This window comes from Amblyraja radiata, chromosome 16 (genome assembly GCF_010909765.2).
Source record: "Amblyraja radiata isolate CabotCenter1 chromosome 16, sAmbRad1.1.pri, whole genome shotgun sequence".
Classification (NCBI taxonomy): Eukaryota; Metazoa; Chordata; class Chondrichthyes; order Rajiformes; family Rajidae; genus Amblyraja; species Amblyraja radiata.
This window is the reverse complement of record NC_045971.1, coordinates 13,231,309-13,259,302: the sequence shown is the minus strand read 5'-3', so window position 1 is coordinate 13,259,302 and position 27,994 is coordinate 13,231,309. Positions and strand designations below refer to the sequence as shown.

General features: G+C 45.5%; 1 protein-coding gene and 1 long non-coding RNA gene across 2 annotated transcripts in view; both read right to left on the bottom strand.

Moving 5' to 3' along the window:
• Positions 1 to 27,994, bottom strand: part of mrc2 (mannose receptor C type 2) — a 145,642-nt gene that overhangs the window by 22,774 nt on the left and 94,874 nt on the right. Inside the window, exons 13-24 of the mRNA XM_033035115.1 lie at positions 25,365 to 25,507; positions 21,960 to 22,056; positions 20,375 to 20,513; positions 11,844 to 11,876; positions 11,350 to 11,516; positions 10,485 to 10,552; positions 9,320 to 9,420; positions 8,037 to 8,182; positions 5,099 to 5,213; positions 3,521 to 3,684; positions 2,585 to 2,693; positions 39 to 277 (exon numbers count right to left, since the gene is read on the bottom strand). Of these exons, the coding sequence (XP_032891006.1) occupies positions 39 to 277; positions 2,585 to 2,693; positions 3,521 to 3,684; positions 5,099 to 5,213; positions 8,037 to 8,182; positions 9,320 to 9,420; positions 10,485 to 10,552; positions 11,350 to 11,516; positions 11,844 to 11,876; positions 20,375 to 20,513; positions 21,960 to 22,056; positions 25,365 to 25,507 (1,521 nt within the window). The remainder of the gene's footprint in view (positions 1 to 38; positions 278 to 2,584; positions 2,694 to 3,520; positions 3,685 to 5,098; positions 5,214 to 8,036; positions 8,183 to 9,319; positions 9,421 to 10,484; positions 10,553 to 11,349; positions 11,517 to 11,843; positions 11,877 to 20,374; positions 20,514 to 21,959; positions 22,057 to 25,364; positions 25,508 to 27,994) is intronic.
• LOC116981921 lies at positions 7,137 to 8,030 on the bottom strand. The gene is made up of 2 exons (XR_004414316.1): positions 7,821 to 8,030; positions 7,137 to 7,780 (listed from the first exon to the last, which is right to left on the bottom strand). It is a non-coding gene; the product is annotated as an uncharacterized LOC116981921 (long non-coding RNA).

Below are 27,994 nucleotides of genomic sequence, written 5' to 3'. Positions count from 1 at the left end.
GGACAGATCACAATCGGATACGAGTTGGCTGGAATTACCTCTTCGTTGGAGAGTCCGATCCAGAGCGGGAGCTGGACGCTGTTCACCAGCTGTGTCAGGTAGGCCTGGTGGTAGGGGTCCACCACGGTGACCAGGGTCTCGTTCCGAGTCTCGCAGAGCCAGGCCGCTTCCTGCCAGGTGAGGGGCTTCTGGATAACTCGGTAGGTGCTGTTCAAGTAGGTCAGCTTGGAGGTCAGGAGGGGTGGGAACTTGGCGGGCGTGGGTGGTAGAGTTGGGTCTGCAGTGAAACAATGTGAGTTGAGGTCAATGGAAGAGATCTTGTCTCTAAGAACATGCTTCAAGCTCAGTGAGGCAAAGTGATAGAGACATCTCTTTGCTGTAAACACCAGCTGGAGTTCATCCAATATCAGTGATACTTGCTAAACCACTGAGTAAATGGTGTCATAATTCAGAAAACAGTAGTTTGAATCTTATCAGAACAGTCCATGAGACTGTTGAAATCATGAATTTGATTTCAAATCATGAATTCGATTTCAAATCATGAATTCGATTTCAACTTAAAGGAGAAAATGTAAAATGTGCATGATACTGTCAAATTGATGTAAACACCTAATCAGTTCACTAGGGTGCGGCAGTGTGAGGTTAATCCTGATTGTATCTAGTTCGACATACAAGTTAAATAAAAGCTGGATGTCGTAAAAACTCAGCAGGTCAGACAGCATCTGTTGGAAGAGAAACAGAGTTAATGTATCAGGTCCAAGTCCCTGCTTCAGAACCGATATATGGACAGAGATGTATGTGACTCCATTCCCAGAGGAACAAGGCTTACTCTTAACTGGCCCTGTGATAAGTTTGGACGCAACACAAATGCCAGAGATCCAGAGGATTCATATCAAGAATGAATATAAAAGTCAACGAGCGATGAGTGAAAAAGCTCGACCCACAATTGAAATCACGACATTGATTGAGGTGATTTAATAAACAGTTTCATGCCACAGTTTTTCAGGACTTTTCGCAGTATTTTGGCATCAGATCCTCAAATTCAGTTTGTTTTTCTGTGAAAACTGGATCCCGGGAGCCCTGCCGAGGATGTGTGGGATCAAGGGGGAGCTGACAGGACAGGCAATACGTTGAAGCAAATCCAAACACTCATGAGTATGCTGTTTCTGGAGCGTGGAAGGGATGACGTTAGATTTATTTCTCTAGCCCTGTGTGGAGTGGACCTTTCCAAGAAATTGAGAATTTTAAATCATCTGACAAAATGTTGCTACCCTCTTGAATTCTGTCACTGCAACAAAGCCCATGGGACTGGAGACATGGGAAGAGGGCCCTCTTTCAAAAGTGAGGTGTGGGGAATTTCTTTTTGCAGGAGGCAGTGATTCTCGGAAATTCTTGATGTTCAGTGGTGGCGGAGGCAAGATCACAGATTAAATATCTGAAAGAATGAGGGCTCTGGGGAGCTGGCACAGAGGGCATGGTGAAGCCTGGGGGCAAATCCACATTTATCACTTTACATGTTGGGATGGGCTAGAGGGGCCGAGTGGCCTGCTCCGGCTCTTATTTTCTTATGAACATTACATTCCTTGAAATTGCTTTCAGCTGCATACAATGAAGCAGGGGGAAGGCCCATTGACCTCCGATGTCAATGTGTCCACCGCCGGCCCTCTCCTTGCATCCACCCCTGAAACCCTGCGTCTCCCTGCATCTCAGTAGCCAGTATTGTAGCATTCACCTCAGGACTGCGCCCAACCTCCTGGTCGCGCCTGCTTCACTTATTACCCCAGATATTGCTGAGAATAATGCCAGTGTTGGGAACCAGGATTGGGATTACCATCAGGGCACCAGGAGGGTGGAAGGCTGAAGCATCATGACCTTGGGGAGCTGGTGACCCTGGATCAGGGTATTAAGGGGCAACCTGGACTGGGTTGACTGGAGGCCGAGACCTGGGCTTACTTGGCCCATTGCAGATTAGGGTCGAGGCAAACTGGAGAAGCGTAAGTAGGCTCAGGGGCTGAGATCTGTGGGTTGGGTCAGTGGTCACTTCCATAAGTTGTGGGTCTACGCTTAAGCTGTGTTGGATATTCAATGTGATGTATCATAGAAACGCTCAATTAGATGGCAGTATGTTGGTAAATGAGATGCAAATGACCCTTAATATGTTGGATTCCATCAAATCACATAACACTGGAGTAAACAGGCATAAACTGCAGATAGACATAAAATGCTGGAGTAACTCAGAGGGTCAGGCAGCATCTCTGGTGAAAAGGAATAGGAGACGTTTGTCGAGACATTTCTTCAGAACAAGAGTCAGGGGAGAGGGTAAATAGAGGCATGGAAAGGTACAGAACAAATCACAGCCGGCACCGATGACTCAAGAAGGGTGGAGCCCACAATGGTCCATTGTTGGCTGTGGGACAGGTGATAATGAAGGGATACATATAATGATGGGATACAGTGTAACTGAATATGGCCATTCCACATGCTGAGATAGGATAGACAGCCACTAATTGTTAGAGTATGGAGTGTGAGGAGAAAATTGGAATGAATAAGCTGCAGTGCTGTACAGACACTGCACAGACCATACCTTTGCTTCTCTGACAGATGTAGCCGTTTTTATCGGTCATGCAGCTCCTGTCATCCCAGCGCCCTGTGAACTGGGGGTGAAGGGCGTGCCAGATCACCACACAGTTTACCTGCCAGAACAACACACCAGCTGAATCCTCGGGTTAAACTGCATCAGATGCCTCACACTAACCAGAACATCACTTTCCAAAGTCCACTCAGCACCAAATAATTGACTGTCACGATGCCTGGACAAATATAGTCTACAGGAATACAACTGACCGTGGCTTGGCTTTAGGGCACTGATGGTCATCGATGGGTTGAATGTTGTTAGAATTCAATAAATTTACTCACGTCAATCATGACTCAGTTATCTAGATTCATAGAGGTTTGGAGAGATTTACAGCAGGATATAGGCCTTCAGCCAGACTCATCCATGCCAATCAAGATGCTTGTCTATGTTAATCCTCTTTGCCTGGATTTGTTATCTATCTATCTATCTATCTATCTATCTATCTATCTATCTATCTATCTATCTATCTATCTATCTATCTATCTATCTATCTATCTATCTATCTATCTATCTATCTATCTATCTATCTATCTATCTATCTATCTATCTATCTATCTATCTATCTATCTATCTATCTATCTATCTATCTATCTATCTATCTACTTATATATCCAAATGTCTTGTAAACATTGTAATTGTACTCATCTCTTTCCACTTCCTCTGGCAGTTCATCCCATATACCCACCACAGGTCATAGAGAGTCATAGAATCTTACAGCATGGAAATAGGCCCTTCGGCCCAACTTGCCCATACCGGCCAACCTGTCCCAGCTACACTAGTCCCACCCGCCTGCATTTGGCCCATATCGCTCTAAACCTGTCCTATCCATGTACCTGTCTAAATGTTTCTTAAACGTTGCTATAACACGACGATAAAGCAACCTACCAGTTCATTGGGCGCAGGGGAGCTGTGCTGGCCTGTAGGCTCGCCTGGAGCCCAGTTGACATACTTCAATGGTTTCTTCTGCAGCCACTGGAAGTCCTTGTTCGTGTCATGCAACCCGATCCAAAGGTCGAAGGTGAGGTTTGGAAGCATGGTTGTTACAAAGGCTAATGTGAAGAAACACACTCAGATCAGGCAAGGAATGACGACAAAACAAGGTGTTGAATCCCAGTGTTATTTCAGGCAACAAGCTCCTCACATTTCCGGTCAGAATGGAGGATAATTTCAACCTAAAGCAATTGTGAAATAGCAGCCGGGCATGTCCACCTTTGGACATCTCTCTCAAATTCTACCTGTTTTTAAAGTGAAAATTATCCCCAGTTATTGAAGACTGCAAATAGTTGATATATCATGGAACTTCCCCACTCCTGCATGCAAAGATTGATCTGGTTGAAGAACATGGCTCGTCACCAAGTGTTTAAAGGCAACCCGCGATGGGAATAAATGTAGCAATGGCCACATTCAGAAAATGAATGAAAAAAATCATTACATTTTGAGAACGTTGGTTCACATGTCATGTCCTGTGATACCCATATCCTGTCCCAGCTAATTTCTCATTTATTATATTGTTTACAGTGTTTACATATACTGTTGTGCTGCTGCAAATAGGAATTTCATTGTCCTATCCGGGACATAAGACAATAAAGCACTCTTGACACGGCATTGCTTGATTATGGGCAGGGGACAGCTCTATACCAGGTTTCCCTCATGCTTCCTATGAACCCACCTCTTCATTCTGTGGATCCTGTTCCAAACAGTTGACCTCTGTCGCAGAGATGACCCAAGTGTGAGTGACACAAGGCAGATTGCTGGTTTGGTCTTCTGACTGGAACTGTTAAACTCAGAATTGCAAGTGTGTGCATGTGCTTGTGTGCATTTCCATCAGGTATTGGCACACACATTCATGTGCTTGTGTTTATCCACTGGAACTTACAAGTGCCATATATATCTTTATGTCTGTAAATATGAGTGTCTGTAAATATGTGAGATACAGAAAAGTGGTGTGCACTTCCACGCTTGTTTGTACATAAACACATTTGTTCATATTGTTGCCTGTGGTCATCACTTACTTAAGGTGTCCGTGGTCTCACAAACATTGTGAGTGCACGCACATTTGCATGCATGTCTGCTTCTGTGCAAGTGGGCTTATCATATGTGCAAATGTGCATGAGCGTGGGTGGTTATGTCCGCATGTTGTTAAATGCATGCATTTATTAATTTGCTTGTATTGGTGCATTTAACCAACGTGTTTGTAAGTATGCGCGCCTGTATGATTGCGTGCACATATGCTTGAATGTACCTCTTCCTATCCCAAGTCATGCTCCTTTGTCGGTTCTCCTCACTGGCCCACCTCAGCAGCAGGTTGGAGTGTGGGGACGTAATGAGGATAATGAACCAAAAATCAGCAGACAGTCCAATTGCACAGACCCTCTCAAACAGGTCAATTTAAACCCAAGGTAGAAGGACGGTGATGACATGGGAACTTGGTGCTGAAGGGGGACTGGATCCAGCAGTCGATACCTTGCTCATGGTGATTGGAGATTGTTGCCAGCAGCCCTCCAGCTCTTTCACAAGCATCCTTCGCATCAACCCAGTTAACACGATCCACTTTATTGTATCCATTTATCTGGAAGCACTGAGGACAGACGAAAAGGAGATGAGGAGACAACGCAGGAGTAAGGTATAACGTTCAAGAGGAGTGAAGGAAAGTAAGGAGGGATATGTTGGTTTTGATCTCTCCATTCTAGCAGTGCGACATAGTCTGAGGTATTATCACAAACACAAGCACTTGTTACCAATACCATGGTACTTACAAGAAGGTAGGCCGGTCCTACATGGACATATGATCTTATGATTGTGGCTATCAGTTGATCGATGGAATGTCGTGGGCCCACAGCCCAGCATTAACCCCACCCCTTCACCTTCCTTACCTTCCCTTCCCCATTCCAGGTAGGTTAGAGAGTGCAGAGAGCGAGAGGGGAGAATGAAGGAGCTGGAAAGAAAGAATAAGAATTGAGTGGTTAGAGAGGGTAGCACAAAAGTGACGAGAAAAATATAGCAAAAAAAAGTGTAAGGGCAGGGAGAGGAGAACAGCGAACACGATTTTAATCTCATCTTTAAAGGCCTGTCCCACTTACGTGATGTCACGTGGTGACGCCTGTATGGTCGTGAGTAGTCGCCCAAAGAGTCGTACCTTTTACTGGTCGCCGCTGGATTTTCAGCATGTTGAAAATTTTCGGAGACCAGCTGCGCGACTATGACGGGTGACGGCAAGTCGCCGAAAAAAATCACGTAAGTGGGACAGGCGCAGGCCCTTTACTCTTTGCTTCTCTGCACTCTTCCCTCCGCCAAAGGCATAATTTCTTCTCCAGCTTCAAGTGCAAGGGTCCCACATGACATTCATTGTCCACAAGTAGAGAACCTTTGCAGACTGGTACACCATTACAGGGAGAACTCCTGGGGAACCGCTGTGAGGGAGGGGCGTGGAGAAGAAAGGAGGAGCTGGCGTACTTCGCTACTTTGTCAGCCATAGGTGGCCGCTATTTGCATACCTTGAGTACGCAAGCCAAGAATTTCACTGTGCCTTGTCACGTGTGACAGTAAAGTATTCCATTCCACGGTTTGACCTCATCGCCAACAGGTTGAAATCAATCCGAGAATGAAATCTATCAATTCTGGTCACCCCAGGCCAGAAGAGATGTGGAGACTTTCGGAAGGGTGCAGAGGAGGTTTACCAGAATACTGGAGGGATTAAGGAGTATTAGCTACAGTGAGAGGTTGAGCAGACTTGGATTGTTTTCTCTGGAATGCTGGAGGTTGCGGGGAGACCTGATGGAAGTATATAAAATTAGGAGAAGCATAGATAGGGTAGACAGTCAGAAGCTTTTCCCCCAGGGTGGAACAATCAAAGAAAGAGCAACATAATGCTGGAGTAACTCACTAACGGCCTTGTAACTGTGGTATTTATGTGGATGGTTCACTATGGTTTCTGGTGAATGGTGACTTCAGGAAAATAATGGTGGAGGACTTGGTGATGTTCGTGTCATTGAATGGCAAGGTCAGGGTTTTAATTATTCTTGTTGACTGTCAATTCCTGGCACTTTTATAGCGTGCCTGTTTCATGCCTGAATGTTCTCTATGTCTTCCTCAATGCAGGCATCGGATGTTTAGTTTTTCTGAGGATTTACAAGTGGAACTGAACATTGTGCAATCATCAGGAAATACCCCCCACTGCTGACCTTATGCGGGAAGGAAGGTCATTGATGAAGCAGCTGAAGACGTTAGGGCCTTGGACATTGGCCTGAGGAACTCCTGCCAGGGGCTGGGGCTGGGAATCGTTTTCCTTTGGGATGAAAATTCTGAGACATCAACTTTGTCTCTCTCTCTCTCGCCACAAGTGTTATCTTTCTATGTGCAGAAAGGAACTGCAGATGGCCCATTCTTAGTCATGCGTGTGAGCAAAAATATGAACAATTGTGGAATACATCTCTTCTAATTCTGAAAGCATTACAGGTATATATGGTTTTGTACTGTATATATAATCCATATTTTTTTCTGAAGTTTATCAAGTGAAATATTTATGTTCTGCTGACAATGCTTGTTTCGGGTCAGAGGTCAAATAGGACTGGTCACGTGTGTGACCTCACACGGCAGCATTTTTTTTCAGAACTCAGTTTTATTCTTACAAACTCTTGTGAATTTTAAAAAGCTAGAATGTTCATATCTCAGGCAGACACGCATTATAGTTCTGTAGGTAGGAAAATATCAATTAATAAGATTAATCTCTTACAAGAATTTTTTTAACGTATTACTCTATGTGATGCCATTTGGTAACGTGTGTGACATTTTGGTTCACTTTCCAAAGAAAGGCCCAGATGCTGGTTTATACTGAAGATAGACACAGCATTTCACAGTTACTCCAGCACTTTGTGCTTATCTTTGCTACCTTTCTACGTTTATTACATATTATCTGTGTGTGTTGTGTTTACAGGCCTGTTATGCAACTGTAAGTAACAATTTCATTTTTCTGTTGTTGGCCCATGGCCCAAGTCTGCCATCCTCCATTTGACACAACCACGCTGAATATCAGGAACTTACGCAAAGCTAGGCCGTTCCCTACCCTGAGGCTTCACTGCAGGAGTTTCTCAAGGAATTGCCCTCGGCCAAACTAGACTGAAGAGGTATCCTGACCTGAAATGTCGTCTGTCCAGTTCCCTCCACAAATACTGCCTCACCTGAGTACCTCCAGAAGTTTTTTTTAAAAAACGGAATATTATTCATTCACCCATTCAAAAAGCCGGTTAATATTCAGGAACTTATCACACATTTACTTATGTGAGATAGCTCAGAATCAGGGCCAATCCTACCATACATGAGGTTTCAATACAGGGTAATATTCTCTTCCTTCCCAATGAGCATATTCAACATGTCAACAGCAAAAAGCAGTCCTGGACGATACCTTATTTACAAATGGAATCCATCCCCTTGGGCAACCCCCGTATTGTACAGATGGCGGAGGAGGGACAGGAGGCTTCACTACCGACGTGTTGGTCCGTTTACAAATATACTGCAGATCATTCAGGCACCTCTGATCGCCCCACATTCCTGAAATGAGAATGTGAACATGAGTGTGAGAGAAGGAGTGAATGAGAAAGAAAAGAAAGAATAAGTGTGACGGAACAGTGCTGGAGTGAAGGAGTGAGAGACAACATGTGAGAGAGGGATGTGAACAAATCATTGCACCTTGCACAGCAAGAGATGACCATCTGGCTCACATACCTTTGTTAGCTGGAGGAAGAAAACGTGTCAAACTAGACCTACTCTCCTGGAGAGTGGGATAGAGAAAAAATGAAAGTAAAAGAGGTTGAGAAATGAATGAGAGAATATTACAAGCAAAAGTGAGTGAGAAAACATCATACAACGGTAAGTCTTTATTCACATTCGTAGTGTCATTATCTAACTGACATTTTAATTAACTTGTTACTGTAAGAGAATGACATTTTGATTACTGCAAAATGAAGAAGGTGCCCTTTTAACACGGATAGACACAAATGCCATAGTAACTCAGCGGCACAGGTAGGTCTGGAGACAAAGGATGGGTGACGTTTCAGGTCGGGACCCTTCATCAGACTTCTTCAATCTGAAGAAGGGTTGGGAACTGAAATGTCATCCATCCTTTTTTATGAGACTTCATTTACTTTCTATTCTTGTGCTGCAGGGCAACATGAAGCTTGAAGAGCACAATGTGCTTGTGGTTGAAAGAGATTGGGAAATATATCCGTTTGACATGGTCCAATATATCCGTTTGACATGGTCCAATTTTTGTGTGTGTGGATGCGTGCGTATGTGTGTGCGTGTGTGTGTGTGTGTGTGCGCGTGTGTGCGCGTATGTGTGTGCGTGTGTGTGTGTGTATGTGTGTGCGTGTGTGCGTGCGTGTGTGTGTGTGTGCGTGGATGTGTGCGTGTGTGTGTGTGTGTGTGCGTATGTGTGTGTGTGTGTGCGTGCGTGTGTGTGTGTGTGCGTGTGCGGATGTGTGCGGATGTGTGTGTGTGTGTGTGCGTATGTGTGTGTGTGTGTGTGTGTACACACTGAACTTTTTGTTTTGTTTACTATATTGTTTACAGTATACTATGCTTACATATTCTGTTGTGCTGCTGCAAGTAAGAATTCTATTGTTCTAGCTGGGACATATGACGATAAAACACTCTTGACTTGACTCAATTGCCCGCAGCTCCTCTTACCTTTACTGGGTGACATGTAAACACATTTCCTGTCCCTAGAAACTGGCCGCGGCCTCCCGGAGGCCCAGGAGACAAAGTTCAGAAGCGAACCATCAGACCACCTGCAAACGTAGAGCGTGGGCATTTTAATCAGGAACACCATACGTTTATTACACAGGAGGTTAGTGGTTATCAAAATCCTTTCAACTTCGAAAGGAGAAAGTGACCATTGGGAAGAAGGTGGCTATAATGTAAGACCAACGTGAGATTAGGTGTTATGCCTCATGCAATTGTGACCAAATAGCCTGCTGCTACCTGTTGTGGAACTGTGTGTACATAGCAGGAAGAGCGGGGCTGCCGGGACAGAGCCTTGTGGATGTTCTTTCCTTGCCTCAGGCACCAGTGGAACTACGTTCCACAGGAAGAGTCAGAGTGAGGGGGAGATTAAAAATCAGTCAATGGTGCTTTATTCAGGATGGAGAGTACACAGAACCTCTCCCCACAGAGAGTGGTTGAAACAAGTTGCATTGATGTATTTAAGAGGATATCCGGTAAGCACCTGAGGGAGAAGGAAATGGAAGAATATATTGAACAGGTGAGATAAACCAGGTGAAGAACAATGGTGACCTGGGTGATCTCTGTGAGGGATGGTGGGATAACAAACAAAGGGGGACCCGGTGTGGGGGGGGGGGGGGGACACACACTCTAGTTTAGAATCCTCTGTCCAGGGGATAAGTCTGTGTTTGTTTGTTCATTTGTTCTGGTGAAGGCGCTGTGCTCACGGCAGCCAGACAACAGTCGCTTGTCTTTTTCTTTTTGTTTTCAAGTCCCACATGACATTCATTAATTTCAAGTTTTTGTGTACCTTGTGTGTTGTGACTGTCAGCAGACCAATTTCCCTCTGGGGATGAATAACGTTTTATCATATCGCATCGTAATAAGCAAGGTGGCAGCAGACTCGAGTGTAGTATAAACCACTGGCACCATCTAGCCCATTTCTGTGCTGTAATATTCCTGTTATAAAACCAGTCATTCAAGGAAGGATTGCAGGTAAAAAACAGGAGAAAACAGCCAGAGGTGGGGAGTCGAGAATTGCTTTTAAAATAATCAGTGAAGAGCTATAAGAGGACATGTGAAGAGATGGCAAGACACCACATGAATGTTGAAAAGTCCAGGCAACACCAACCTGAATCGTCCATCATTCTCGTAGGTGTGAAGGCCAATCCACCAAAACTGGTCCTGAACGCGAGAGAGCTGGGAAAGTACAAGGTGGATTCATTATTCCAGCAGGAACTGTTTATTTAATTATTCATTCTCAGGGTGGAGCACCCCTGGTGAGGACAACAATCTTCCCTCAATGTTAAAGGCCCTTCAGAAGTTGCGGGTGTGAATTTCTCGAGAGAGAGAATTATCACAGCACTGTGAGGAATCTCAACCTCCCTGCCGAGTATTCGCTGATTTTCCCCACTAAACAGTCCGCTTCGTTCCGCTACATCCCCATCTCAATGTACTCCCATTGCGACGTGATGTTCAACTTTTCTTGTGCTACCTTCACCACTGTGGTCATTTCTTTGCCAAGACCCAACTGTCCACTCTTTGGTCTAAGATTCCCAAACCAAAGCTACAAGTGACAACCATTTAGTTTCTCACCGCTCCCAACTTAACAATGGGGAGTCCAAGCTTGGGGTTGGGAGCGTGTAAGAGGTACTTGGATACTGAGTTCAATTGCAGAAGGTGGAATACCTGGGGAATGTGACTCTTTCTACAGTTCAGGGGCACAGAGTGCTAGGCCAGGAATAGCAGCACTCCCCTTGACCACCAGAAACTGCTAAGTTCCAAAAAATACCCTTTAGAGAAGATACACAAGTGGGCTACTTGCATCCACCTGAACCACTGGATCAGCTGAATGATTCACACTAACTCTCAGAGTTTTACCTTCACAAGCTGACTATCCTGACCAGCAATGGTTCCCATGAATGCAGACTGTACAGGCAACTCTCTGCCATCACATCCTAAACTAAAATGTTGCCGTTATGACTCTGGATTCCTACCTCCTGGAGATTCTGTCCCAGGAAGGCCAGCTCTTGTTGGTTGTGGATGGATGCCAATTCCGCTCGGAACCAGGTGCAGATCCGACGGGCCTGGGGCCAGGTGGAGCGATGTTCAAAGAACTTGTACTCGGCATCCTTGAAGCGCACCCACTTGTTGCTTGAAGTATCTGGGAAGAGACAAACAATGGCTGCGTTTAATACCAACAGAGTCACCCAAAGTCAATTAAACAACATGTCAGAAATTCACCCTTGGTCACAAACAATGTGGTTGTGGTTGGGTGTTGCAGTTTTGGCTGAAAATCCATTCCACTGACATTAACAGATTGAATTTCCAGCTTATAATATCGGAGGGACAGTCAAAATGCAGGCAACTGCAGTTGAAAATTCTAACTACAATGAACGATCTACTGTAATAGGGGTAATAGTACTTGCCCCTCACGTACTATACAATTCTCTCAAGCTTCATACAGTAGAATGGCTAAAACAGACTGTACCTTCAGTATCCTCTGGTTCTTTCACAACAGCTCCTGAGGGGAAAAGGAAAAGTGCATTAGAACAACTTGTAACCTCAAGACATGCGATTCTCCAGTTCAAATTACTGGGGCTGTACATGTACTCTGGTTGATTAGTTGTAAATGCCCTGAACAGGAGGACAGAGGTTGTTGGATCAGTAGTTGTTGGATGTCAGATTGGTAATGAACTACTTCTTTGCAGGACAGGTTAGAGACATCGATGAAGACCGTTGCTGATCTGTGGGCATGCAAGGGGTCTGCCTTTGGGTTTGGGAGCAGGTGGGTACAGCTGGCCAGGGAAGAGGAAAATGGGTTGGAGTTTAGGAAGCTCAGGTGGTGAGGAGTAGGAGTGACAGGCCAGAGGGCGGATCAGAGATTTGAGGTAAAAGTAATCAGTGGGAAGTGGTTTGGAGCAAATGAGGGCTTTGGGGCAGAGATCAGGAGTCAAATCAAGAGTCAAGAGTGTTTAATTGTCATATGCAGAAGGTCCGGAACAATTAAATCCCTACTTGCTACAGCTTTACAGACCCACTAAATGCAAGAACACAACAAATAAACATACAATAAACAATAATGTTTTAGTTTTTTAGTTACAGGTAACCAGGCCGTAATGGTGCAATCCAAACCATGTTGCGTAACCTTATTGGAAGTCCATAGTAGCTTGGTGATGAGGTATGGTTGTGGTTAGGGTTATACAAGGTGGTTCAAGAGATAAATGGTTGATGGAAAGAAACTGTATTTTGAACCTGGAGATAACGATTCTCAGGGTCCTGTATCATCTTCTCGATTGCAACAACAAGATGAGAGTGTTTGGGAGTCTTTGATGGGATTAGCTGTCTTTTTGAGGCAGTGCTTCATGTAGATCCCTTTGATGGTGAGGAGGTCAATACTCATGATGGACTGGGCAACGCCCATCACTTTCTACAACTTCCTTCAGTGCCAGTTTCCCCGTTGCCCTCAATTCCCAGATCTTTAAAAAAGTTATCTTGAAATACCTCCAGTGATTCACCCTCAACAACCTGTCGGGGAGGAGAATCCAAAGACTCATCTCCCTCTGCGGGAAGAACCAGACCTCACCAAAATGTTGAATGCACCTCATTTTTAAATGACCCCCTCCATAACCTTTGTAACTATGACTCCTTGTTGAAGATTCTCCTACGTGGAAATAATTCAAGAACTGTACTGCTGTATTCCCACAGTATCTTATACGATTCATTCTTTAAAACACCAAAGAATACTGAGCTGAGAACAAAGGGGTAGCCGGCGTGGGGGAGGAAGAGGTGATGAGTACTTTTTGTAACTTCGTCGGCGCCTTTGTGGCGACTCTTTTGTGTGCAAAAGCAAAGAATTTCACGGTGCCTAGCTAGGTACAAGTGACAATAGAGTGTCATCATCATAATTTCTTTAGCTGCTCTTGAGGAGAACAACCCTCTCAGGCCAGCAATTAGCTGGAGTAAATTTCTTTAGGTTTGCCTCCAATACATGTATACAATTTCTTAGACATTTTGACCAAAATTGGAAAAAAGCAGATTCTTCCACTCTGTCTTCTATGTGATGACCTATCATTATTCCATGCTAGTATTCTCCTCTAGTACCACAAACTCTTAAGGGCCTGTCCCACTTGCCGATCTTTTTCGGCGACTGCCGGCGTCACGTCTGTGTCGCCAAATGATTTTGAACATTTCAAAATCCAGAGGCGTCAAAAGAAAATGTCGCGACACTTGAAAAAACACCGCGCGTCATCCGTCATCACGCCGCGTCACGCTGCAAATTTTTCGGCGACCCGATACGTCAGTCGCCAAAAAAATTGCCTAGTGGGACAGGCCCTTTACCTTGTGCACACGTCTATTATTGTGACCCTGAAACTATATAGACCCTAACCCACTTTCCCCCTTTGACACAAATGTCTCTGACATGATTTTCCATAACAATGTAATAGCAGAACTACCTGTACGCTGTTATAACAGTCATCTAGAGGCACCACACCATTCTTCAACAGTTTTCACTAATATTTCACCAGTTGAATTCCTCGCTATCTGTTTCTGCTAAAAGTTATTATCCATCTCTATTTCCCAACGATATATCACCTGGCTGTACCTGACATTAATTTATCATGCTCCTGTAATGCATAACAATGTAGCACCTGCCTGGTATCTTGCAAGAATATGGATGGCCCCCTGTATCCACGCTAATCCATCGGTATCAAAGACTAATGTATCCTTCGCTAATGTACGTAGCTCACTCATATTTCACCCACTTATTCTCTCATGAATATATCACAGCAATGATGTTCAACACTGACTTATCATATCTGTTTTGCACACTAATAAATCACCTGGTTGGTGCTTTTTTTTACCAATTCATCAGCACAAAAACATCAACCATACCCATCTCCAATATATCTGCTACCTTTATCTCAGAAGTATTCCATTATTCTTCTGCATTCCTAACTAATGCAACTTTCATCAATACCCCACAAAAAATTGTAGCCTCATAACATGCCCAATACATCAATAATTAATATTCTCACCTGTCTGTAGCCTTGACTAACATGTATCCCCATCAACACCCCATTCATCTTCTTGCTTATTAACACATCACCCATCTGAATGTTGCACTAATATATCACCCATTTTCATGCACAGTAATAGATCACTTCCTGTGACCCCATTGATACATCAGGCTCCCAGGGCACTCAGTGCTTCTACATTGTCATCATCCATCTGTACACCACAATGATGTATCATCTGCCGTCATCTTCACTATCCGTCCTTATCCCCTGCTCCACTACCAGCTGTCTGAATTCTACATTAATAAATTATCAAGTACAATCCCCATTAATGCATAACCAGCCTGTACTGAACTAATATACTGTCCATTTACTTAATGCTACTCTGTATCCCTAATAGCCATCTTTTATTAGGGGATATAGGGTCAATGCAGGAAAATGGCACCATTATCTTATCGAATGATGGAACTAGTCCCATGGGCTGTATGATCCCCTCCTTCTATCTCATTTTTCTTATCTGTCAGCCATCTGTATGCCATTCCAATATAATCACTGATACAAGAAAAAATGCTGTAAATATTCAACAAGTCAGTCAGCATCTGTGTAACTTTAATCAGAAGCAAGAAAAGTGGGAGATAAAACTAGTTTTAAGTTGCAGAGAAATGAGGGAGGGACACAGTGGGAAATGTAAAAGGGAAACGTAAGAAACAGGAGCAGCGAGAGGGCATTTGGCCTCAAACCAGCTCCACCATTCAATAAGCCCATGGCTGATCGCTGACCCCCCCAACATCATTTTCCTGCCCTATTCTCACATCCTCACTGGAAACGGGGCGATAAAAACGGAAGCGCTGAGACCGCAGTGGGAATCTGTGCGCTTGTCCATTCTACCCAATCTCCTGGGAGTTGGAAAACAGGTGAAGTGTCCCCCGTGAGTAGGTGAGCGGTCAACCGGGGCTGAAGGGAATGTAGACAAACAAAATGGTTTTGTTTAAGATGAATGGAAAAGGGCGCCTGATGATCAGCATGGACTTGATGAGCCTGTCACACTGCTGCATGGCTTTATGAGTTGGAGTCGGTCCAGTTAAACATCAGAGTAGGGTGGAAACTGGCAGCGAAGGTGATGAAATATCCGAGCGTGGGGCATTAGCAGAGAGCAGCATTAATACAGGGATCACTGCATCAGGTAAAGTAGTGAGAGGGAGAGAGAAGGCCTGAGAACACATTTGCTCATTCACCAGCTCACTCACATATAGTAAAGCCACACCTCCTCTTTTTTTTAAATCAACTATCTGTGCTCCTAACCTTTATATGACTATATCTTTGATGAAATAATGGGTCGACTGGGCTGGTATTCACTGGAATTTAGAAGGATGAGAGGATATCTTACAGAAACATATACAATTCTTAAAGGATTGGACAGGCTACATGCAGGAAAAATGTTCCCGATGTTGGGGGAGTCCAGAACCAGGGGTCACAGTTTAAGAATAAGGAGTAGGGCATTTAGGACTGAGGTGTGGAAAAAAAAATCACCCAGAGAGTTGTGAATCTGTGGAATTCTCTGCCACAGATGGCAGTGGAGGCCAATTCACTGGTTATTTTCTAGAGAGATTTAGATATACTGTAGCTCTTAGGGCTAAAGGAATCAAGGGATATGGGGGGAAAGCAGGAACGAGATGTTGATTTTAGATGATCAGCATGATCATATTGAATGGTGGTGTTGGCTCGAAGGGCTGAATGGCCTACTCCTGCACCTATTTTTCTATGTTTCTATCTCATCTTAATAGTTCATCTTCCCACGTTTCAAATTAAGTCCGCCTGTTTCCCCCATATTAACATATCATTCACTAGGATTGCAAACTAATGTTTTAAGGCTTAGGAAGTTCGGCATGTCCCCAACAACTCTCACCAACTTCTACAGTTGCGTTGCAGCAAGCATTTTATCGGGATGCATCACAGCTTGGTTTGGGAACAGCTCCAGCAAAGACCGCAAATAAAAATGCAGAGTGTGGTGGAAGCAGACCAGACCATCACACAAACCAACCCATCCATTGACTACTCCTAAAACTTCACGCTGCTCCGGAAAGGCCACCAGCATTATCAAGGATGAGACTCACCCCGGTCATTCCCTCTTCTCCCCTCTCCCATCAGGCAAGAGGGACAGATGTGTGAAAAGGCTTACCTCCAGATTCAGAGACAGTTTCTTCCCAGCTGTGATCAGGCAACTGAACCATCCTACCAACAACTAGAGAGCTGTCCTGAGCTACTATCTACCTCATTGGCGATCCTCAGACTATCTATAATCGGACTTTACTGGACTTTATCTTGCACTAAATGCTATTAACGATATCATGTATCTGTACACTGTGGACGGCTCAATTGTAATCGCGTATAGTTTTTCCTCTGATTGGTTAGCACACATCACTGTACCTCAGTGCACGTGACAATAAATTAAATTAAACAAGACTCCTTCAGTACGCCTTGCGAGTTGTTACTGAGAGCAAATTACTCCAAATAACCCACATCTGGCAAATCTATGTTAACGTTAGAAGATATAAAACGGGCCTCTCACAGTTGATGCATTAACTAACAGTCTCTTTAGTAAATCCCAGAACTCTAAATATTAGCCTTGTTGTTTATATTTAAAATTGTGAAATGTTTTTTTTCCTGGAAGTCAGTCCGGGCTACTATTGAGAGCTGTGGTTCATATTCTTGTCCATTGGCTGCTAACTTAATTCCACACAACACTCCTTTATCCTGTCCTCATGTCCCGCTGAGTTACTCCAGCTTTTTGTGTCTATCCCCATGTCCTGCTTTTTGTTGTTAGTTTAGCTATCCTTGTTGGCATTGCAATCCGCTGAAATTCTCTTTGGAATTTGCCCAAACTGTTGCATGCATTTTCTTCCGGCACTCCTTCCGCTATGTAGCTACAACATGCTGACTTTTGTGGGTATTTCAGCTGACTCCATACTTCTAACACAGACAGAGAGGTCCCCATATGCTTTAAATCAAGAGTTCATTGAACAGTTCTTACTTGCAATGCCACTAACTTCCAGCAGGTGCCTCCCTTGTGCACCTTTCCCTCAGGCCTCCCTCCTGTCCCACACATGAGCAATGGAGATGTTTATGAAAGATAGATACAATGTGCTGGAGTCACTCAGCGGGTCAGGCAGCATCTCTGGCGAAAAATCTATTTTCTCCAGAGATGCTGTCTGAGTTACTCCAGAACTTTGTGTCTGTCTTTGGTGTACACCAGCATCTGCAGTTCATTGTTTCTACAGCAGGGGTGTTTAGTGTAGTTTATAGTTACAGCATGGAAACATGGCCTTCGGCCCACCGAAGAGAGACACAAAAAGCTGGAGTAACTCAGCAGGTCAGACAACTTCTCTGGAGAAAAGGAGTATGTGACGTTTCGGGTCGAGACCCTTCTTCAGACGACTCCACTCTGACCATTGATCACCCCTTAACACTGGTTCTGCGTTATCCCAATTCTTCATCCACTCCTTACACACTAGGGGCAATTTACAGAGGCCAATTAACCTGTAAACACGCAAATCTTCGGGATGTGGGAAGAAACCGCAGTACAGCAGGAAACTCACTTGGTAACTCCACACAGACAGCATCCAAGGTCAGGATCGAACCTGGGTCTCTGGCGCTGTGAGGGAGCAGGTCTACCAACTGCACCACTGTGTGTGCTCCCCGGAAGAAGTGTGTTTGGAACCAGCACTAACAGTGGGTCATTAGAGCATTATATACACAGACGTGCACTGCAGGGAGTGCTGGTGCACTGGGAATTTGGTGTAAACCAGCCCTACACTGGTGGTTCCATGGCTTGGTGTGGAGAGGCTGCCTGCGAGGGTTGGTGTTGGACACAAAGTACTGGAGTAACTCAACAGGTCAGGCAGCATCTCTGGAGAACATGGATAGATGACATTGAAGAAAGGTCTCAACCCAAAACATCACCTTTCCATGTTCTCCAGAGATGCTGCCTGATCTGCTGTGTTACTCCAGTATTGTGTATCCTTTTGTGTATTAAACAGCTTTTGCAGTTCTTTGTTTGCACATTCTAGTATTGGTAGGAAGGAACTGCAGATGCTGGTTTACACTGAAGATAGACACAAAAAGCTGGAGTTACCCAGCGGGTCACGCAGCATCTCTGGAGAAAAGGAATAGCTGATGGAAGAAGGATATCGACCCAAAACATCGCCTATTCTTTACTCCAGAGATGCTGCCTGACCTGCTGAGTTACTCCAGATTTTTGTGTCTATCTTCTAGTGTTGGTGTTGGGTTGGCCAGGGTGAGTGGAAGGGCGGCTCGGCGTTTAAATACATGACTCAGGGCTGCACGGATGCCAAAGACCAGCAGTGTCATTCCTTGCTCCATGCACCGGCAAGTGTGATGGGAGAAACTGCAGGGACTGGGCAGCCATTCCTACCATTGGCAGCCTTGCTCCCCACATCTCTCTGGCCCCCGAGCCCCATGCACAATTCCCACCCGAACCAGCAGGAGCTCTGTGCCAGGTCCGTGTGGCCGAGAACGGAACTCACTATCAAAACATGGAGGGGACGGGGGACACAATTTTTTGGCGGCCGCGCGCACATGCGCACACTCACACGCGCGCGAGGCTTCGAGGCTCAATCCAGCGCTAAATGCAGCTCAACTGCCTGTCTCACCAGGTTAACTAACAGCCCTGTCTGGACTGACGAGATACCAGCGCTGCTTCTCCGCGCTGGCCATATTTCCCGCAAGGCCCGGCAGGTTAACCTGGCGGGGATGTCCCCCACCTCTCAAAACATGGGGGGGACGTGCCCCCTCTGGCCCCCCCGGGTTTTCCGCCCCTGCGTGTGGGCGTCCACTGGTGCAGGAGTTCCAGTTGTGGGTATAGGTTTATGCGGTCCCGTGGCAGGTTCCCTGAGCAGATGCCTATCTTTGAGGCATGGAAAGTTTGATGCTGCTACTGCTACTGCAAGGGATATGGGAGAAAAAGCAGGAATGGGGTACTGATTTTGCATGATCAGCCATGATCATATTGAATGGTGGTGCTGACTCGCAGGGCCGAATGGCCCACCCCTGCACCTATTTTCTATGTTTCTATGTCTATGTTTCTATGTCAAGCCCTCAATAATATCATAAAGTAAAACAGACCATCAATGGTCCACTTGCATTTGATCATTTCCAATTGATTTCTCAGCCAACCCATGTTGAATGATGGTTCAAAGCAGTTGAAAACTGGCTCATCCTGCCAGCAACATGCTGCCCGCGTCAGGGCTTCTCTGCTCCCAATGGGAGATTTCATAGAACAGTACAGAATAGGAAATTCAGCCCACAATGTTTGTGCCAAACATGATGTCAAGATGAACTGATCTCATCTACATGAACCTTATCCCTCTATTCCCTGTATTTCCATGTGCCTTTCTAAAAGCTTCAAACACCACTATCTTATCTGTCTCCTTCACCGTCCCTGGCAATGCATTCCAGGCCCTCAATACACTCGGTATAAAAAAACTTGCCCTGCAAATCTCCATTAAACGTCCCCCCCTCTCACCTGATAGCTATGAAATTCACACTCTAACATTTTGCACCGGAAACAAGATTCCAGCATAAAACTGCCTCGAGTTATGTCGACAATTGAAAAACAGTTCTTGTTCATTTGTGCAGCAACCGGCTTCTGCAAACTCAATTCTCCCTGAAAATCATGTTCTTCAAAGGACTAAAACTTGCTCAGCACACTATGTTATGCTGCTTCACTTGACTCTGAAGCCTTACTGCTTTCTCTGCCACAAAGTGCTGTGGAGGCCAAGTCAATGGATATTTTTAAGGCAGAGATAGATAGATTCTTGATTAGCACGGGTGTCCGGGGTTATGGGGAGAAGGCAGGAGAATCGGGTTAGGAGGGAGAGATAGATCAGCAATGATTGAATGGCAGAGTAGACTTGATGGGCCGAATGGCCGAATTCTGCTCCTATCACTTATGAACGTACGAACTCTGCACCCTGCTCCCACCTACCTTTGCGGATCTTGCAGATCCAGTCCAGCTGAATCTCACATCGCACGGCGCGCCACAGCGAAGAGGCAATATCCGTGACCGCACAGCGACGAATATCGTCATCATCGTAGGTATCCCGCCCAAAGTTGTTATAGGAATACTGCGCAAAAAAAAGAGGTTCAGGGCATGCTGGCCCAACGATCTGTACACCGTGGAGTTTCAACGAACGAGGGATGATCTTATTGAAAGACCTGAGGGATCCTGACAGGGTGCATGTCGAGATGTTTCCACCAGTGGGGAACTGGGTGAGAAGAGGAGACTGTTCTGGGGCAGATCAGCCATGATCGTGTTCAATGGTGGGGCTGGCTTGAGGGGCTTACTCGTGCAGAACTTTCCACCCATCCCCAGTCTCTCCACCCAGGAAGAGGCCACAATGATGCCATCTCAACAACTTGCAATTATCATTATCATTTAGGGACGACAGATGGCACAATGGGCTAAGTGTTCGGCTGGCGACCGGAAGGTGGCCGGTTCGAATCCCGCTTGGAGTGCATACTGTCGTTGTGTCCTTGGGCAAGACACTTCACCCACCTTTGCCTGTGTGTGAATGTGTGTGAGTGATTGGTGGTGGTCGGAGGGGCCGTAGGCGCAGATTGGCAGCCACGCTTCCGTCAGTCTGCCCCAGGGCAGCTGTGGCTACAGAAGTAGCTTACCACCACCGAGTGTGACTGAGGAGTGAATGAATAATGCGATGTAAAGTATTAGAAAGGCGCTATATAAATCCCATCCATTATTATTATTATCATTGTCAAAGGTGTTTCACAGCAATACAAGCAGATATGGTTGGGCATACATCCGCATATATACAGTACGGGCAGCACAGTGGTGCAGGGCCAGTGACCCGGGTTCTATCCTGACTATGGGTGCCGTCTGGATGGAGTTTGTACGTTCTCCCTGTGGGTATTCTCGGGGTGACCCAGTTTGCTCCCACACTCTAAAGACGTACAGGTTTGTAGGTTAATCGGCTTCAGTAAAATGGTAAATCTTCTCTAGTGTGTACGATAGTGCTAGTTTATGGGGTAATTACTGGTGGGCATGGACTTGGTGGGCTGAAGGGCCTGTTTCCGTGCAAAGTCTAAAGGTTAGTGTTAGATCATCTTGTACAGAGCCATTTTAAAGGGGGTGACCACAGAGTTTGGAGATAAACTACTGAGAACATCGATGGAGCAAAGGGAGTAGGGGAAACCCAGAGGTGATAACAGGATGAACTCCTGTACCAGGTACACATTTTCATTATGGTCAAGAATTAATCTTCACAAGGTTCTAAGCATTCACTTCATTGTTGACTGGATCACTCCCCTCACACACACTAGATTATTCACTCTGTTAGCTACTGTCAGCTACCGTGCAAGGCACACGGGAAGTTTAACTTGGAACAAGCTGGGAGACCAGAACGTGGAATATGGGAATATGCTGTCTGGCAAATGGCTAAAGAGTCGCCATTTAAGCATGTCTAGTGCTCTGGTAAAGGGCAATAAGTTAGCCTGTTGCATGCCCTAGTGTACAAACTTCTGTTGATCCCAGGTGAACTTGATGAGATACTCACTCCTGTTCCGTCACTCCATGTCCAGCTCCGGTCTGTCCCAGGGTTGCGTCTGTTCAGCCCAAGCCAGAACCAATGGTACTCGTGATCCTCTGACTCCCTGGGAAGCAGGAACACAATGTGAAGGGTCCAACCTATGATTCTACACCCTTAACATTCACAACCAGTGTTTAGAACTTCCATCAACGCCACAAAGCCTAACTCAATGACGAAGGGTCTCGACCCAAAACGTCACCTATTCCATTTCACTAGAGATACCGTCTATCCCGCTGAGTTACTCCTGCTTTTTGTGTCTATCTTCGGTTTAAACCAGCATCTGCAGTTCCTTCCCACACAATGGAAAATCATTTTTTTTTCCGGAGTAAAACAGAGGAATAACAATTTCCAGATGGATCTGCAGCGGGATTCAATTTATATCCGTTAACACACGAGTGAGGATGAAGCAAATCACAGCGCACTGCATCGTGCGGGAGCACATGACCTGCAGCGTGTGACCTTGAGAACATTCACGGGAATGATCCCAGGAATGAGTGGGTTAATATATGAGGAGCGTTTGACAGCACTTAGCCCGTACTCGCTGTAATTTAGAAGGATGTGGGGGGGACCTCATTCAAACTTACCGAATAGTGAAAGGACTGGGCAGAGTGGATGTGGAGAGGATGTTTTCACTGGTGGGAAAGTCTAGGACCAGAGGCCATAGCTTCAGAACAAAAGGGCATACCTTTAGAAAGGAGAGGAGGAATTTCTTTAGTGGAAGGGTGGTGAATCTGTGGAATTCATTGGAAGCCAAGTCAATGGATATTTTTTAGGCGGAGATTGACAGATTCTTAATTAGTAACGGATTCCGGGGGTAATGGGGAAAAGGCAGGGGAATGGGGCTGAGAGGGAAAGATAGATCAGCCATGAGTGAATGGTGGAGTAGACACGATGAGCCGAATGGCCTAATTCTGCTCCTAGAAACCTATGAACCCTGGAGAATATGATCTATTGCAGGTGCGTGTCCAGTCTGGCATGGTCGTATTCCTGACACATCTACATTATTCAAATGGAACACTACTCCATCAGAGCAACTTGACCAAGGCCACGTACGTCCATGATACCAGTAGCCTCCACAGTCACACAGAGCTGCACAGGACGCAGAATAAAAATCTGCCACAACCAGTCAACAAGAGGCTGAGGAGGTGAGCTGATAGAGAGGCATAGACAGATTAGATGGTCAGAACCTTTTTCCTGGGGTGGAATTGTCAAAGACTACAGGCATAGCTTTAAAGTGATAGGGGGCAAGTTTAAAAATATGTGGGGCAAGATTTGTTTCACACGGCAAGTGGTAGGTGCTTCAAACACGCAGCCTGGGGAGGTGGTGGAAGCAGGTACGATAAGAAACCTTTAGATACTCAAGACTATGCGCAGAATGGAGGGGTGTAGACTGCAGACAGGCAGAAGAGATTAGTTTAACAGCATCATATTTGGCACAGACATTCTGAGCCGAATGGCCTGATCGGTCCTGTCCTGCTCTCGGAATGTTTGTTCACATTTATTTCTTAACCAATGCCAGTAAAACAGTTCATGTGGTCACACAGTCCCATGCTGTGTGTGGGAGTTGGCTTTGTGCAAATTTGCCAAGGACAAACTTTACTTACTACAGAACTGTCTCCTAAATTGTCAGAAGCAATGAACGGTGCTGTAGAAATACATATTTTTCTTCACAAAGTTTCTGGTACACAAACTTCACAAACTGACTGTACAGTTGCAGTCTTTGACCTGAATTACAATGTATGAGACATGAAGGAAGTTCCAAAAATGACTCTCCCAATATATTGACTGTGTTCAGCAGACACGGAAATCGCTATCAAAACATAAGGGGGACACAATTTTTTGGCGTGCGCACACACGCACGCACACACGCACGCACACACGAGAGGCTTCGGCCGTGGGCCCTGTGGACAGTAACATCGGAAGCTGACCTGGTTGGTGACAGACTCTGAACTCCAGCAACAGCAGCTTTGTCTGCCCCAAATAGTGGGGCTTGAATTGGCCCGTTTGCTGGGGCCTTACATCGACCAGCAGGGGCTTCAACATCAGGAGCCTCGATCACCTCAATGCAGCAGTTTGATTTTAAGCTGCGCCGGGCGCTGAAAGGCCCTGCATACAGGCCGATTCAGCCCTTAGAAAACGTCTGATAAAGTCCGGATTACAAAACATGGGGTGGATTGTCCCCCACCTCTCAAAGCATGGGGGGGGGGGAACATGCCCCTCGACCCCCCACCGGGGTTTCCGCCCATGCAGTACTGCCTCGGTTTCAAGTCCCAGCTCAGAGACAGTGTCTTAGAAGCATACTTTACGTGACCATTGAGTGAATTTATAGAATGTTGCAATTATGGGGACAAATAAGGAGGATGGTAGGTAGACACAAAATGCTGCAGAAACTCAGCGGGACAGGCAGCATCTCTGGAGAGAATAAATGGGTGACGTTTCGAGTCAAGACCCTTCTTCAGACTGATTGCAGGGGAGTGGGTTGGACAGAGATAGAATGTAGCCGGAGACAGTAAATCTGGTGAGAGATCTGGGAAGGGGGAGGGGATGGTGAGGGAAAGCAAGGGCTATTTGAAGTTAGAGAAGTCAATGTTCATACCACTGGGTTGTAAGTTGCCCAAGCGAAATATGAGGTGCTGTTCCTCCAATTTGCACTGGAACTCACCCTGACAATGGAGGAGGCCCAGGACAGAAAGGTCAGATTGGGAAAGGGAGGGGGAGTTAAAGTGCTGAGCAACCGGGAGATCAGGTGGGTTTAGGCGGACTGAGCGGAGGTGTTCAGCGAAACGATCGCCGAGTCTGCGTTTGGTCTCGCCGATGTAGAGAAGTTGACATCGGATACAGTAGATGATATTGGAGGAGGTGCAAGTGAACCTCTGCCTCGCCTGGAAAGACTGTCTGGGTCCTTGGATGGAGTCGAGAGGGAATGGGTGACATTTCAGGTCGAGACTCTTCCTCAGACTCACCAATATGAGTATTTCCTAAAGTGCCTTTAGGACCATTAGAAATCACCAGACCCTTCTGACCATGCGCTGTGTGGAATACCCTGTGAGATTGGGCTGCTAGTAGTGTGGAAACAATGGATCAAATGCAAATGTTATGTGAAAGACAGACGCAATTGTTGAAGTAACACAAAGATGTCACCCATCCTTTTTCTCCAGAGATTCTGCCTGACCTGCTGAGTTACTCCACCACCTTCGGTATAAACCAGCATCTGCAGTTCTTTGTTTCTGCAAATCTTATGTCCATGATTTCTCAGGACATAGTCTCACCTCTAGAAAAATAGATTTAAGAAAACAAATTCTTGAAGGAAAAGAAACTTGTGTGCCCCAATCCATTCCCCACCACTTAAAGTAATTCTTCAATCTGACTCACCCAAATATTTCATGGACCAGTTTTTCAGCAAACTTCTCCTCTTCGAAGCTGCCGATGCTGAGCAAGTGTGCTCCCTGCTCGTGGCAGAACATGTGTGCCTGCACCCAGTTCTTCTTAACGTAGATGGTGTTGAAGTGAAACACCTGCTCAGGACAAGGAGACAAGGACAGACAAGTCAGACAGACACAGATGAACGGCATGGTGACGGTAGAGTTGCTGCCTTACAGCGCCAGGGACCACAGGTTCAATCCTGACTGTTCAATCCTGTGCTGTCTGTACGGTGTTTGTACTTTCTCCCAGTGACCTGCGTGGGTTTTCCCCGGGTGCTCTGGTTTCCCCTACTCCAAATACGTACAGGTTTGTAAGTTAATTGGATTGGTCGCTGGTCAGTCGATCCACATATACTAGCGTTTAGTGTTTAAACTAAACTAAAGTCTGCACAGTGTGGTCAACAGACCTGATCAACTTGAAGATTTAACATTCAGAAGGTTAGAACATAATAATAATAATAATGGATGGGATTTATATAGTGCCTTTCTAATACTCAAGGCGCTTTACATCGCATTATTCATTCACTCCTCAGTCACACTCGGTGGTGGTAAGCTACTTCTGTAGCCACAGCTGCCCTGGGGCAGACTGACGGAAGCGTGGCTGCCAATCTGCGCCTACGGCCCCTCCGACCACCACCAATCACTCACACACATTCACACACAGGCAAAGGTGGGTGAAGTGTCTTGCTCAAGGACACAACGACAGTATGCACTCCAAGCGGGATTCGAACCGGCTACCTTCCGGTTGCCAGCCGAACACTTAGCCCATTGTGCCATCTGTCGTCCCACACAACATAAGAAAGCACAGGCAATAATGATCTGCTCAGATTGCCCGTACAGATCAGAAACAAGCCACTGTTCGATGGCAGGACATTAGTTATCTAACTAATAATCCAAAGCCCTGGACCAACAATCCAGTAATGATGACGGTGTCATAATATCTTAGATAGACACAAAAAGCTGGAGTAACTCAGCAGATCAAACAGCATCTCTGGAGAAAAGAAATAGGTGACGTTTTTGGGTCGAGACCCATCTTCAGACTCCGGGGAAAGCAAAACAAGATATATGAAAAGGTACATAGAACAAATTAATGTGTAGGAAAGAACTGCAGATGCTGGTTTAAATCGAAGATAAGAGACAAAATGATGGAGTAACTCAGTCTAAAGGGGGTCTCGATCTGAAACGTAACCCATTCCTTCTCTACAGAGATGCTGCCTGTCCCGCTGAGTTACTCCAGCATTTTGTGTCTATCTTAGAACAAATTAATGAAAGGTATACAAAAGGACAAATCAAAGCCAGCAATGATGATCATTGTTGGCTGTGGAGAAGGTGATAATAAATGATACAAACAGCGAAACTCAGCAGGATGACAGCGAAACTAATACGATGACTAGGGCGGGGGAGGAGCAGAGAGAGGGATGCAAGGGTTACTTGCAGTTAGAGAAATCAATATTTATATCATTGGGTTGTAAGCTGCCCAAGCAAAATATGTCATAATATCTTGTTTAGTTCACTAATGTCCTTGAGGGGAGGTAATCTGCTGTCCTTGTCTGGTCTGGGCCTTTATTTGACTCCAGCCCATCCTTTGAATGTTCTCTGAAATGGCCGAGTATCACTATCTACACCTTCCCAACGCGATAAAGAAGAGGCATATAAATGTTGTCCTTCCCAGTGACACCGTGGCCCTGAAAAGTGAATAAATTAAAACTGGTTATGCTTCTATGACCCTCTTCCTATACCTCAGTTTACAGCCCAGTGATATGAATATTGATTTCTCTAACTTCAACTATCCCTGGCATTCCCTCTTTCTCTATCCCTCCCAAGTCGCACCAGCTTCTCATTTTCACCCAACAACCAGCCAACAATGGCCTGTTTCCTTTATCATTGTTACTTTTTTGCATATCTTTCATTCATTGTTCTTTATCTCTCTACATCATCGTCTATATCTCCCATTTCCCTTTTCCTTAACTAGTCTGAAGTAGGGTCTCGACTCGAAACGTCACCCATTCCTTCCCTCCAGGGACGCTGCCTGTCCCACTGAGTTACTCCAGCTTTTTGTGACCCTCTTCATGAACCCTACCAGTAAAAGTTTCTCTCGTGTAATTCTCACCCTCGAAGAAGGGTTTCAACCCAAAACGTCACCTATAATTTTTCAACAGAGATTCAATCTGACCCGCAGTGTTGCTTGCTCCTGCTTTTTGTGTCTACCTTCAGTTTAAACCAGCATCTGCAGTTCCTTGCTACACATTCCCGCACGGATATGATTGCTGCCTCCCCTGATGCATGCTGTCCGGTCCCTGAGCCTGGCATGGGCTTACAAAGGGCATGGAGACTATTTCACCCATCCCTTTCACTGGCCTGTTAGATTCTTGAGGGACGCACCTTCCTGCAAAACCCTGGATTTCCAGAATGAAAATCAATACCTTAGTGTGAACGGGAGTGAGTCGGGATCAAACCCGGGTCTCTGGATCTGAGAGGCAGCAGCTCTACCATGCCGCCCAATTAAATCCTCTTCCATGCAGGGTTTATGGATTTCAACCATTTGAGGAGGTCACACATAAACACAGATTTAACAAACGA